At 44.1% G+C, this 14,856-nt stretch overlaps 1 protein-coding gene across 1 annotated transcript in view; it reads right to left on the bottom strand.

The window, feature by feature from the left end:
* The window catches only part of LOC143784423 (acetylcholine receptor subunit alpha-1-A-like), a 31,519-nt gene that overhangs the window by 16,218 nt on the left and 445 nt on the right, over positions 1 to 14,856 (bottom strand). The window contains exons 2-5 of the mRNA XM_077272652.1: positions 10,266 to 10,411; positions 7,988 to 8,032; positions 2,932 to 3,041; positions 2,220 to 2,415 (exon numbers count right to left, since the gene is read on the bottom strand). Coding sequence (XP_077128767.1) covers positions 2,220 to 2,415; positions 2,932 to 3,041; positions 7,988 to 8,032; positions 10,266 to 10,411 — 497 coding nt within the window. The remainder of the gene's footprint in view (positions 1 to 2,219; positions 2,416 to 2,931; positions 3,042 to 7,987; positions 8,033 to 10,265; positions 10,412 to 14,856) is intronic.

The following is a 14,856-nucleotide window of genomic DNA, read 5'->3' as shown; positions in this document are numbered from 1 at the left end:
ACACAAATTTCTTGTCCTCCTTTTTTGCTGTTCTAGATGACCTGCTACCAACGTCTGCTACCGCCGCTTTTTCTAACGCACTATTCAAAACTGTCTGTGGATAGCCCCGTTTAGTGAATCTATCATACAGATCTTTAGATTGCTGTCTAAACCCCATGACACTACTGTTTATCCTTTTAACCCTTAGGAATTGACTATAGGGTATAGACTGTTTAGTATAAAGGGGGTGGGCACTATCAAAATGCAGCAAGGAATTGGATGCAGACGGTTTTCGATAAACCTCTGTGTGAATTTCACCTTCCCTCACTTTTAACCTCATGTCAAGAAAAACTAAATCATCTCCTCCAAACTGAGAGGTGAACCTCATATTCATGGTATTGGACGTCCCCAGGTGCTCCACAAATTCTGTGAAAGCCTCCTGGTGCCCGTCCCACACCATGAATATGTCGTCCACATACCTGGCGTACAGTTTGATATGCTTCAAGAAAGGATTTGTGGTGGAATAAATATAATCCTCCTCAAATCTGGCCAAAAATAAATTGGCTAAAGTACATGCGACGGGGGTACCCATAGCGGTACCCTCTGTCTGTTTGTACCAGGCACTATCAAACTGAAACGCATTATGACCCAGGATAAAAGATAAACCCTCACAAATAAAAGTGATAGTATCTGCCTCAGTAGGTGTATTTTCCAAGATCATTCTAATTGTATCCACCCCTAACTTTTGCGGGATTCTGGTATAAAGACTTTCAATGTCTATAGAGGTAAGACAGAAGTTATCCTGCCATACAAAACCCTTGATGGTTTTTAAAAATTCCCCAGTATCCTTTACATAAGATGGAATATCTTGTAAAAGTGGGCGTAGTAGCCAATCCAAATAGGAGGATAAGGGTTCTGTAAGAGAACCCACCCCCGACACTATGGGGCACCCCGGAGGTTCTACCATAGATTTATGCAGCTTTGGTATATGATACCAATGAGGCTTCCTCGGAAATTCAGGTAACAATTTTGCCGCCTGCTTGCTGAATAGAACTCTTTTTTCAACATGCTGTCTTAAAAAAGAACGCAAACTGTTCTTAAATCTAACTGTAGGATCTCCTTTTAATTTAATGTACGTATTCTCATTGGACAATTGTCTCAAGGCTTCTTTTTCATAATACTTTCGTGACAGCAAAACCGTATTGCCTCCTTTGTCTGCAGATCGCACTATGGTATCAGACAACCCCTGTATCTCTTTTAAAGCCCTTAGTTCTTTAGGTTGTAAATTACTAGGGAGTTTTTTGTACAGCAGAGCTTCTACGTCTTTTATCAATTGAATTTCAAATATATCAATGGGGTTACCCGGAGATACCGATGGCATGAATGTGGACCTAACACCCCCCAGAAAAGGTGGATTAGACACGTCTTTTTGGACGGTCATAGTAGCCATTGGGTCAGTGAGACCAAGAAGTAATTGTGCATCCTCCCGTACATCACCAAGTGGGTCCTCCGTGATCATAAAACCCAGGGGGCCCACTTGGCAAGGCACTTCTCCTGGAAACCCCTCCAAAGGAGCAGGGGTGGGTACAGTGGTATTCTTAGTGGATGCAAACGACTTAAAAAGATGGATTTTCCTAACGGCTTTAAATAGGTTAATCTTAAAGTCAACTATATTAAACTCTTCCGGTAGACAATAATTCAAACCCTTTAATTTATGGTTGTGCATACCCTGGATTATATTAAATATTAGATTTTATAATGTTTATGGAACTAACTATAGGTTTCGGTACAGGGTTGCGTGTTATAATATACTGATGACTTGATGTTTTTCTTTGAAGGGAGTTTGTGTAGTTGTACCCACTTTTGTTTTTAATTATGTTTTATGTCAAGTGTTGTATCATGTGCCAATAAAGTTTATATATACATTTTTTACTATTTTCGGGTGTAGTGTGCATAATTGCAGTAGTGATTTTTCTCTCCTTTTGACATTAGTTCAGATGGGGAACACTACTACATAATGAGGGAGGGGGGACAACATGTATGTCCTTATAGGATTTAGAATGCTACAAGGGTCCATACATGTGACCAACATAAGGGAAGGGTGGGAGTTCACGTCTACATTTTTCACCGGGACCCACCGAACTATAGTTTTGCCACTATCTATACGGCTTGAATAAAGCATGTGGACTGCAAAGTCTTCCCCGCTTTAACACTACAATCTGATTGACTTTACTCCTTACCGGATTTATAACAACCACTGACCCATCATAAGTCCAAGTCCCCAGCTTCATGCTGCAGTTCTGCTGATCAAAGGGAAAATATGTGACTATCATTTCACAGTAACTCTTGAAGATGGCTGGTGGATTCCATACTATTTTTCCATTGTAATCCAAAAGGGCTTTAGTTTCTTGAACAATTGCAAAGTCACCGTTTGCACTATAAAAGAGATAACACCATGTCAGGGCCGGAGACACAGATAGGCAAGAACACTTTATGGGCCTTTTACAGTTCAATAGCTCATCCTAACGTTCCTCTTTATGTGTCTGTGATAGAAGCTACTTGCTGCTTTGGAGGTGATAATGGCCCCCTTACTTCTTAGGTGCACCGGTTGCCCCCATGGCATGTCCACCCCTGCACCATGTACTTATACTTGCTCTATTAGAGCATGTGGATGAATTATGAATTTCTTGATCAGAGTCTCTTTCCATAAACCAGAGCAGAGAACACTGACAAGCAGCTCTAGAAGACTCGTGCTATTGGCCATTGATGATCAGTCCCATTAATGACTGCCACATAATAATGTGTCCGCCTACTTAAATATCTGCAGGGACAATGCATGGCCATCTGAACGCCCCCCATGACTGGGTGGAACACCTCTGATGCAGACTCTCTGCACTCTACTTTTATTTCTTTATATATACTGTACATGCAAAAGATAAAAGAAAAACATACTTGTTGTACAGGACTAAATCAGGTCGCCAAATACCACCAGAGGGAATGCGGATTTTCTCTATTCCTCCATAACTCGATGGGTCCCATTTTAAATTAACGTCTATCCATTGCTAAGAGAAACAAAGACCACCAAAAAGATATAAAATCATCAAACCAATTTGCAGGCAGGTTTATTTATGATTTACAAATATATTTGATGATTCTGACCATACTTTTTTGTCTTGGCACCAGAATTACCCCCATTGGTGTTTCTAATAAGTTGGAGGCTGCATATTAAGTTTTACTTATTTGCTCTGAGTCTTTTGTCTGAGACCACATGAATTTTCTACCATCTTCCTTCTGTAGATTGTCTGTACATTTTTTATCTACATGAGTGATCTACAACAAAAATATATAATAATCTCTGTTCTCAGTGTTAGAGATCACAGAAGGTAGGGTTTTGTACACACATTGTACAGTAGTGAGAGGATGAGGTATCTTACATTTTCTGGAAAGTAGAGAAAACAGGCTGTAGAAAAAGAGGAAAACATATAGAGAAGAGATAAAAACAGTATTAAAGCTGTGCTGATATATGAAAGCAAGTGAAGATAACAGAACTCAAAATACAAAAAGAGCTTGTATCCAGCCTGTATTACTGAGAGGGACAATCCCTCATAAAAAAAAATAATTGGAAACGTGGATCAAGCTGCAAACTGCACATCAGGGCATCTGAAAATGAATGAAGGATTGAAATGTACGTAACCACTAACATATGTAACAAAAATTCCATGTTAAAGGGCCACTGTCACCCCCCTCCAGCCGTTATAAACTAAAAGAGCCACCTTGTGCAGCAGTAATGCTGCAGTCTAACAAGGTGGCTCTTTTAGTTTTTGATTCATTTATTACCTCAATAAAGCATTTTAAAAATTGGCCACAAATACCAGATATTGTACCTGGAGGCGGTCTGAATCGTCCTCTATGAATCTCCCAACTGCCGTCACTCTTCTCTTCAGGGGCGATGGTACCCGCCCCCTTCGCGCTGTTGCTTCTTAAATCCGGCGCCTGCGCTGTGCGTGCCTGCCTGGGGCAGGCGCAGTCTTCATTGTCGGTCACAGCTCAGACGCAGGGTGCCTGACTGCGCCTGTGCGGGCAGTGCGGCCACCCTGTTGCTGAATCCCCGCCCCGCACTGTGTTATTCATTATGCACAGTGCGGGGCTGGCATTCCTGGGCATGCGCACTGCGATTGTCAGACGCTCCCCCGGTCCCCCGCCTTCCAGCATTGCCCGAATATACAGGTTTCATTGCCGACGTTTGGAACAGCCACAAAGAACAACGCTGGAAGGCGGGGGACCTGGGGTTCGTCTGAACAGCGCAGTGCGCATGCCCAGGAATGCCAGCCCCGCACTGTGCATAATGAATAACACAGTGCGGGGCGGGGATTCAGCAACAGGGTGGCCGCACTGCCTGCACAGGCGCAGTCAGGCACCCTGCGTCTGAGCTGTGACCGACAATGAAGACTGCGCCTGTCCCAGGCAGGCACGCACAGCGCAGGTGCCGGATTTAAGAAGCAACAGCGCAAAGGGGGCGGCGACCATCGCCCCTGAAGAGAAGAGTGACGGCAGTTGGAAGATTCATAGAGGACGATTCGGACCGCCTCCAGGTACAATATCTGGTATTCGTGGCCAATTTTTAAAACGCTTTATTGAGGTAATAAATGAATCAAAAACTAAAAGAGCCACCTTGTTAGACTGCAGCATTACTGCTGCACAAGGTGGCTCTTTTAGTTTATAACGGCTGGAGGGGGGTGACAGTGGCCCTTTAAAGGTGTCCATAGCCTTTAAAATTACCATATCTACTCGAGTATAAGCCGACCCGAGTATAAGCCAAGGCACCTACTTTTGCCACGGAAAACTGGGTAAACGTATTGACTTGAGTATAAGCGGGGTATGCATTGTCCTATCATCCCTGTCCTGCTATGCATGGGTCCCCCTTCCCTGTCCTGTATGAATGCCTCCCCATCCTTGTCCTTGTCTGCATGCCTCCCCTGTCATTGTATGCATGGTTCCCCTGTTCCGTCCCTGTATGCATGCCTCCGCCGTTCCGTCCCTGTATGCATGCCTCCCCTGTTCCGTCCCTGGTATGAATGCCTCTCACATTCAGTCCCTGTATGAATGCCTCCCCCTTCCCTGTCCCTGTATGCATGCCTCCCCCGTTCCACCCCTGTATGCATGCCTCCCCTTTCCCTGTCATTGTATGAATGCCTCCCCCTTCCCTGCCCCTGTATGCATGTTTCCTCCGTTCCATCCCTGTATGCATGCCTCCCCTTCCCTGTCCCTGTATGAATGCCTCCCCCGTTCCGTCCCTGTATGAATGCCTCCCCCGTTCCGTCCCTGTATGCATGCCTCACCTTCCCTGTCCTGGTATGCATGCCTTCCCCATTCCGTCCCTGTATGCATGCCTCCCCCTTCCCTGCCCCTGTATGAATGCCTCCCCCATCCCTGTCCCTGTATGCATGTTTCTCCCGTTCCGTCCCTGTATGCATGCTTCTCCTTCCCTGTATGAATGCCTCCCCCTTCCCTGCCCTTGTATGAATGCCTCCCCTTCCCTGTCCCTGTATGAATGCCTCCCCCATTCTGTCCCTGTCTGCATGCCTCCCCTGTCATTGTATGCATGGCTCCCCCGTTCCGTCCCTGTATGCATGCCTCCGCCGTTCCGTCCCTGTATGCATGCCTCCCCTGTTCCGTCCCTGGTATGAATGCCTCTCACATTCAGTCCCTGTATGAATGCCTCCCCCTTCCCTGTCCCTGTTTGCATGCCTCCCCCGTTCCACCCCCGTATGCATGCCTCCCCTTTCCCTGTCATTGTATGAATGCCTCCCCCTTCCCTGCCCCTGTATGCATGTTTCCTCCGTTCCATCCCTGTATGCATGCCTCCCCTTCCCTGTCCCTGTATGAATGCCTCCCCCGTTCCGTCCCTGTATGAATGCCTCCCCCGTTCCGTCCCTGTATGCATGCCTCACCTTCCCTGTCCTGGTATGCATGCCTTCCCCATTCCGTCCCTGTATGCATGCCTCCCCCTTCCCTGCCCCTGTATGAATGCCTCCCCCATCCCTGTCCCTGTATGCATGTTTCTCCCGTTCCGTCCCTGTATGCATGCTTCTCCTTCCCTGTATGAATGCCTCCCCCTTCCCTGCCCTTGTATGAATGCCTCCCCTTCCCTGTCCCTGTATGAATGCCTCCCCCATTCTGTCCCTGTATGCATGTCTCCCCTTCCCTGTCCTGGTATGAATGCCTCCCCTTCCCTATCCTGATATGCATGCTTCCCCCATTCCGTCCCTGTATGCATGCCTCCCCCGTTCCGTCCCTGTATGCATGCCTCCCCCGTTCGGTTCCTGTAGGCATGCCTCCCCATGTCCTGGTATGAATGCCTCCCCCTTCCCTGTCCTGGAATGCATGCCTTCCCTATTCCGTCCCTGTATGCATGCCTCCCCCTTCCCTGCCCCTGTATGAATGCCTCCCCCTTCCCTGTCCCTGTATGCATGTTTCTCCTGTTCCGTCCCTGTATGCATGCCTCTCCTTCCCTGTATGAATGCCTCCCCCTTCCCTGCCCCTGTATGAATGCCTCCCCTTCCCTGTCCCTGTATGAATGCCTCCCCCATTCCGTCCCTGTATGCATGTCTCCCTTTCCCTGTCCTGGTATGAATGCCTCCCCTTCCCTGTCCTGGTATGCATGCCTCCCCCGTTCTGTCCCTGTATGCATGCCTCCCCCGTTCTGTCCCTGTATGCATGCCTCCCCCGTTCTGTCCCTGTATGCATGCCTCCCCCGTTCTGTCCCTGTATGCACGCCTCCCCATCCCCTATCCCTGTGTGCATGTTTCCTTTTGAAAAAAAAACAAACATCATACTCACCTACCTGCGCACCCTCTGTGCTGGCACTGCATCTCGTTCCGGCCGCCAGTGCCTGCCTGCAGCTCTTCCTGTGCTCAGCCGTCACCTGATATCACTCATTAAGGTAATGAATATGTGCCTATGGGAGTGGAGACATATTCATTACCTTAATGAGCAGTACCATGTGATCATTTGGCAGGAAGAGCTGCAGATGCCGGTGGCCGGAACAAGATGCAGGTAGGTGAGTATGATGTGTGCTGGAAACCGCTGCCCCCCTCCCCCGCTGGCTTTCTATACCGTGACTCGTGTATAAGCCGAGGGGGCATTTTCAGCACAAAAAAATGTGCTGAAAAACTCAGCTTATACACGCATATATACGGTAGTTAGTTTCTGCTAAAAACAAGTTGCAAAGTAGTTTTCTTTGTATATTATTTTTTATAAATCTTACTCAAAAGTTAATCTGTCAGTAAGATTTGTATAAGCAGCTCTTTCAAAGACAAGACCAGCGATACCAGAACATGGACAGTCCGTTCCTCCATTATGGAAAAATTAGCATTTCAATTGATATACAAATTAAGCTGAAGAGCTATTGTTGAGCTGAAGCTTGCGTCACTCCGGCTCTACTCCCTGCCCAGCACTACCTAATTCTGCTTGACAGACATCCTTTATGCTGTATAAGTCCAGACAAAGGAGTCATCAGTCATGCAGGAGGCGGCAGTGCTGGGTGGGCGGGGAATAGAGCTGGAGTGACAGAGACTGCAGATCTACAATAGCTCTTCAGGCTAATTTTGCATACTGATTTCTCAGTAATGGAGGAACGGACTGGCCATAGAAAGGTATTGCTGGACTTGTCTTTGAAAAAGCCATGTGCACATATAGTTTGGGGGGTGAAATCTTGCTAACAGATTCCCTATAATGACTGAAATTCAATGCATTAAATGTCTTTCCATAATTGTGGTGTTTTTTTACTTGGACATTTTTTGTTATAACTTCATGGGATGAAACTATTATATTATATATTTAGTTGAATAGGGATGAACGGAAATACTAGACCAATGGACAAAAGTGGTGGTGCTTATAGAAGAAAACAGACATCATCTATTAGGAGATGTAACACCTACTATTTTCTGCAAAATTTTACAGAAGACACTAAAAATTCACAAATGTAAAAGATATTAAAAAGTTAAACCTGTTTGAGGCGAACGTTTGTGGTCACAATTTGATTGACTTCATCCTTGAAATAAGAAAAAAAGAAAATTAAACATAAAGAGAACATAAAACATTGATTCCATTCATTCCTTTATATGTAGTAATAGCTTGGAGGTTACCACAATAATATCCTCTGGAGACGGGGGCAAAACTGAAGGTGGGGCAGAGATTGCTTTCTCACCCTGGCGCCCAAAAAGGCCACTTCGTCATATAAACAAACAGCTCTGGTATCGTTTTTTTATAGGGCCCAAAAGCTTAGAGGGGTGGTCCACCTTCGGGACAAATTTTCTTCTCTTACTATTTTGTGCTAAAAATCATTTTTGTTGTTGATTTTCATTGAAAATGTTGCACCTTTTGCCTTCTATAGACTCTTTATGACGCTGATTATTGCTGGCTGCAGAATGAGTTAACTGAGAATCCGTCTGTCACAGCTATGACAGTCTGATGTGGAGTTTGTAACTCTTTTCTGTCTTTTTTTCGGAGTTCCTTTTAGTTGATTTATGACCACAGACCACATCACATTAGAATATGCAGAAAAAAAGAAGTCTGTAAAATCTAATTAATGTAACATTTTTAATTACACTGTGTTCCAAATTATTATGCAAATTGGATTTAAGTGTCATAAAGATTTAATAATTTTGTTTTTCAAATAAACTCGTGGATGGTATTGTATCTCAGGGCTCAATGGATCACTGAAATCAATCTTAAATACATGTGATAATTAGTTTTCCAGTTGATTCTAATTAAAGGAAAACTACTTAAAAATGATGTTCCACATTATTAAGCAGGTCACAGGTTTCAAGCAATATAGCAAATAAAAAGGATCTCTCTGCTGCTGAACAGTGTTAAATAGTGCAATGCCTTGGACAAGGTTTGAAAACATTAGATATTTCATGAAAACTAAGGAATGATCATCATACTATGAAGAGATTTATGACTGAAACAGAGTTCATGCAGATAAAGGCATATTGAGGAAGGTTTCTGCCAGATAAATTCATTGAATTAAGAGAGCAGCTGCCAAAATACCATTACAAAGCAGCAAAAAGTTATTTGAAGCTGCTGGTGCCTCTGGAGTCCCTCAAACCTCAAGGTGTAGGATCCTTCAAAGGCTTGCTTTGGTGCATAAACCTACTATTCGGCCACCCCTAAACAGTGATCACAAGCAGAAATGGTTGCAGTGGGCCCAGACATACATGAAGACTATTTTTCAAGCAGTCTTGTTTACTGATGAGTGTCGAGCAACCCCGGATGGTCCAGATGGATGGAGTAGTGGATGGTTGGTGGATGGCCACCATGTCCCAACAAGGCTGCGACGTCAGCAAGAAGGTTGAGGAGTCACGTTTTAGTCCAGAACAGCTGGTAGGGCCCTTTAAGGTTCCTGAAGGTGTGAAAATGACCTCTGCAAAGTGTATAGAGTTTCTGACTGACAACTTTCTTCCATGGTATAAAAAGCAGAAACATGCCTTCAGGAGCAGAAGCATCATGCTGCAAAGAATACATCTGAGTCATTGGCTGCTATGGGCATAAAAGGAGATAAACTCATGGTGTGGCCACCATCTTCCCCTGACCTCAACCCTATAGAGAACCTTTGGAGCATCATCAAACAAAAGATCTATGAGGGTGGGAGGCAGTTCACATCAAAACAGCAGCTCTGGGGGGCTTTTCTGACTTCATGCAAAGAAATACAAGCAGAAACTCTCCAAAAACTCACAAGTTCAATGGATGCAAGAATTGTGAAGGTGATATCAAAGAAGGGGTCCTATGTTAACATGTAACTTGGCCTGTTAGGATGTTTTGGAGTTAAATAGATTTTTTTGTTCAGTGAATGTGACCTCCTAATGCTGCAAATTCCACTAATGAGCATTTTCAGTTCTTTAAAACATATCAAATGTTTAGAAATTCTACTGTGCCTAATAATTTGGAACAGTGCATTTTAAGTTTTTATTCATTTGAGAGATTAAACTGTTATCATTGGGAGGTTTCTTCAATAAAATTCGATGTATACTCTAACGGGTGATGACTTTTATTAGACTGACTGTCATTTGCACCGACCATTTAGGAAAATCAGAGAAAAATGTAATTTGCATAATAATTTGGAACATAGTGTAAACCCAATTGAAAAATGAGTTTTAACCCCCAATAAATGCATGTAAGTAAAGAAGAAACAGTCCCCAGAGACAGCCACCTTATATTCTTCTGTACCAATTACCACTGACTAATTGTTTTGACCCAATGTATTTTTAAAGAAATATTCCTACCACATCAATCAGCTGAATGAGCTGGAGACCGACAGTCACCACAACGGCATCCTTAAACTTCTTAACGGGACGGACAACACTGTTGTAGTCTTGAAACAAGTCCTTAATGAGGCGAGATTCATCTTCTGAAGAGAGAACGGTTCCAGCTACACAGAAGGAAAGTTATAGCAATATTAAAGGGTTTATCCAGGACTATATTTTTTTAGTACGAGCCTAAGAACTAACAGGCAGATTGTTCCTAACTACCTGCCTGTTGTACCTGACACCGACCTCTGCCGGCACAGAAGTGGGTTCAGAAGTGGTCACAGACGGCTCCTGCTGGAGACTCAGCGGATTCCACTGACATCACGTCGACAGAGCAGCGGCTTCTCTTCCGCTCTGTTCTGTTGATGGGACGTGGCTTCCAATGTCATGATGATCGATAGCCGGCTCCCTGCTTCCTTACTGCGGGGAGCCGGCTGTGAATCGGCGTGACGTCAGCAGTCACGTGTTGTCGACAGAGCAGCCTGGAAGATGATCTGCTCTATTGACGTGAGACAGATGAATTGCCGAACTGGCCCCTGGTAGAATAGGCAGCTAATTGCCCCTGTTAGCAACTACCTGCCTGTTTGATATTTCAACCTTAGTACAAAAAAAAAAAAAAATAGTCATGGCCTTTAATTTTATATTTTGTACTAGAGCAAGCATAGTTTCTTTTAGCTGGAAGTTTTATACAATTAAAATTTTATACTTTTAAAGCAAAAATATCAGTACAAAACTCCAATATAATGTGCAAAAAAATGCCAGAAGCTAAAGACAGTAAATAATTTAAATCGGTTCAGAAATGTTAATTTCCAACACTTGGAGTGGAGAAAGCCATGCTACATCGAACTGGCCGCAGATTATCCTCCCAGAAAACAAAATGATCGGAAATTAAAATTCTAAGTGACTGCTCCTTCTCTCCTCTAACATCATCTGTGGGGGGAGAGTGGTGAGGACCCCATATACATCGGATGGTCGGCCTCAGTGGCGTATCCAGGGGGGGGGGCAGCTGGGGCATGTGCCCTGGGCGCAGCCGACAGGGGGGCGCCAGCGGGCCACCTGATGACGCGGCGGTCCAAGGAGGGGGTTGGCAGGGCCAGGGAGCGGGGGCTGTCTAATTATACTCACCTACTCCTGGCGCGGTCCCTGGCTGCCCGGCGCCCTGGCTTCTTCCTGCACTGAGCAGTCACATGGTACCGCTCATTACAGTAATGAATATGTGGCTCCACCTCCCATAGGGGGGGAGCCGCATATTCATTACTGTAATGAGCGGTAACGGTGACCGCTCAGTACAGGAAGAAGCAGCAGCGCCGAGGAAGCAGGGACTGCACAGCGCCAGGAGCAGGTGAGTATAACGGGGAGGGGAGCACTACGCTGCCCGATATTCACCTGCTCCTCATTCCAGCCGCCGGTCCGTCTTCTGCAGTGACGCTGAGGTCAGAGGGCACGATGACGTAGTTGGTGCGCGACCTCTGCTTGAACGTCAGTGCAGAGGAGGCGGAAGATGGAGCGGTGGCTGGAACGAGGAGCAGGTGAATATTGAAAGTGCCGGGGGCCTGAGCGACGGAGAGGTGAGTATGTGATTTTTTTTTTTTATCGCAGCAACAGCAAATAGGGCAAATATCTGTATGGGGCATCTTATGGAGCCATAACATTTGTGCAGCACTATATGGGGGCCATAACATTTGTGCAGCACTATATGGGGGCCATAATGTTTGTGCAGCACTATATGGGGCCATAACGTTTGTGCAGCACAATATGGGGGCCATAATGTTTGTGCAGCACTATATGGGGCCATAACGTTTGTGCAGCACTATATGGGGGCCATAATGTTTGTGCAGCACTATATGGGGGCCATAATGTTTGTGCAGCACTATATGGGGGCCATAACGTTTGTGCAGCACTATATGGGGGCCATAATATTTGTGCAGCACTATATGGGGCCATAACGTTTGTGCAGCACTATATGGGGGCCATAATGTTTGTGCAGCACTATATGGGGCCATAACGTTTGTGCAGCACTATATGGGGGCCATAATGTTTGTGCAGCACTATATGGGGCCATAATGTTTGTGCAGCACTATATGGGGGCCATAATGTTTGTGCAGCACTATATGGGGGCCATAACCTTTGTGCAGCACTATATGGGGGCCATAATGTTTGTGCAGCACTATATGGGGGCCATAACGTTTGTGGAGCACTATATTGGGCAAATGTGTCTATGGAGCATCTTATGGGGCCATTATTAACTTTTATGCAGCATTATATGGGGCTCCTTATTCAATATGGATATGGACTTTTATTGGTATCTATTTTAACATTATGGAGATTCAGGAATGTACCTTGGCTTGGTCATACAGTTTCAATAGAGTTAAGGTTCAAATGGGGCAGGTTTTGGGGGGAGGGGGGGGCGCCAAACTGATCCTTTGCCCCGGGTGCCGGAAAGGCTAGATACACCTCTGGTCGGCCTGTCCTGCTGAAATTAGCGAGCTTGACAGACGTTCCTCTATTTTTGTATGGAGACTTTAAGGCAATGTAGGATTGAATCTGTAGCAGAACAGTTACCAGCAACGCCTGACAGACCCCACTAACTACAAAATGCATTTATTGGAAAAATCTGTAACCAAGGCCAATTATAAAGCGTCTAATGCAAATATGAAGATGGGATTAGCTGTGCCATGGAGGAGACGCTGATCATCAGAGATCATCTATACACAGAGCACTATGGAGCCATCAGTAGATTCACTTCTCGTAGGAAAGGAGATTGTTCCCCCTTTTTGTTCTATTTGGGACAACACAACAGATTCTTCTCAGTGTGACCAAACATGTAACATTGCACAAGTTGGAGATCGGCACTCGGACCGTCTCGTTACTGAATGTTTCCCAATCACTCTACATATAGCAGAACGAGCCAACGACTCGTGTTTCAAAGTGAGGACGGATGACTAAAACTATCCCGGGGATTCACCTGCAGCTGCCCGTCAAGTGGTTTCTTGTACGCTCCACAGGACACAACCCTGGCGTCCAGATAGATTTGTAAAAAGTGACAAAAAGCCACAATTGTGTATCGGCCAACACATTCCTTACCACTAACCCCTTCATGGCGATTTTTTGTTTTCGTGCTTTTGTTATTTTCCTCATCTTCTTCCAAAATCCATAACTTGTTTTTTTATTTTTCCATCAATATAGCTGTATAAGGGCTTGTTTTTTTGGCAGGATGAGTTGTACTTTTGAATGACACCACATAGTGTACAGGAAATTGGGGAAAAAAATCCAAGTGTGCTGAAATTGAGGAAAAAAAAAAAAAAAAACGCAACTCCACAATTGTTTTTTGAGTTTCTTGTTTACAACTTCATTATATAGTAAAACTGAGCTGGAAATATGATTCCCCAGATCAGTACGACTACGCAGATATTAATCCTCTATAGTTTTTTTTAATTATTATTTAAGTGGAAAAAAAAAAATCGGATTTTTTTTATTGGGGGTTTGTCTCAATTTTTGGAGACCTATGACGGTTTTCATTCTTCAGGATATTTGGCTGTGTGAGGGTTCATTTTTTTGCGTCCTGATCTGATGTTTTTACTGATACCATTTTGGGGTAGATACAATGTTTCAATCTCCTCTTATTGCATTATAATGCAATGTTGCAGCTGCCAAAAAAAGTAATTTTGTCGTTTTGATTTTTTTTCTCAAAACAATATAATAACACTGATCCATGTAGATGGCAGAAATGAGAATAAGGACCATAAGGACCCACCTCGATGCATGAAAACAGTGGAAGAGCAAGTAGGAGAGAGAAAACTGCGAAAACATACAATGCTAATTGACTGTATTAGACTTTAATAAAATCCAATTCTATGGGGAAAATGTGAACATAAAACTCAGCGTACCCGCAAGAGAAATTCACGTTGCAGATATGAAACATGCACCACAGATCGGTTCACGCTGCGTAAAAAAAATAAAAAACCCCACAGTGGGCGTGAAATTCTGAAAACGCCATCCACTTTGCTGGGACTGTAAGATGCTGTGCAAAAATACCCAGTGCCAAAAAACTCAACCTCAATGATCATTTTATAAGTCCTGCTGTATCTGGTCTAATAAAATTCTTGTTTTCATAACAGGATTATACAGTCATTTTGACATGGATTTTCAAAGTAAATACTCCAGTCTCATCAGGACAAAGAGATCTATTTCATATTGTATGCAGTTTGTATTTGGAAATCTTTTGACTGATCTACTCGATGACCCAAGGGAATAAAGCTCTAGAACTGCGCGATGAGAATTGGCTTCTAAATACATTTTATCAAGATTTAGCAATAATTGATGAGGATGATTGAAACAAGTATAAAGCATGTTGGGTTTTTACCATATATGACTCTATGATCTGCAGGGACATTACATATAATAAATTGACCACATACATTAAAACCTCAAATTATTGTAATTATTCTATAGTCTAACTAGTAAATTCTCAGCGGAATGCTTTAACTCCAAATAAAATAAAAAAATAAATAACATTTGAAAAATGTTTCATAAATGCTCCAAATAATGAAACGTTTCAGTCGTATAA

The sequence above is a fragment of the Ranitomeya variabilis genome, chromosome 7 (genome assembly GCF_051348905.1).
Source record: "Ranitomeya variabilis isolate aRanVar5 chromosome 7, aRanVar5.hap1, whole genome shotgun sequence".
Taxonomy (NCBI): domain Eukaryota; kingdom Metazoa; phylum Chordata; class Amphibia; order Anura; family Dendrobatidae; genus Ranitomeya; species Ranitomeya variabilis.
This window is presented reverse-complemented; position numbering and strand designations above follow the sequence as displayed.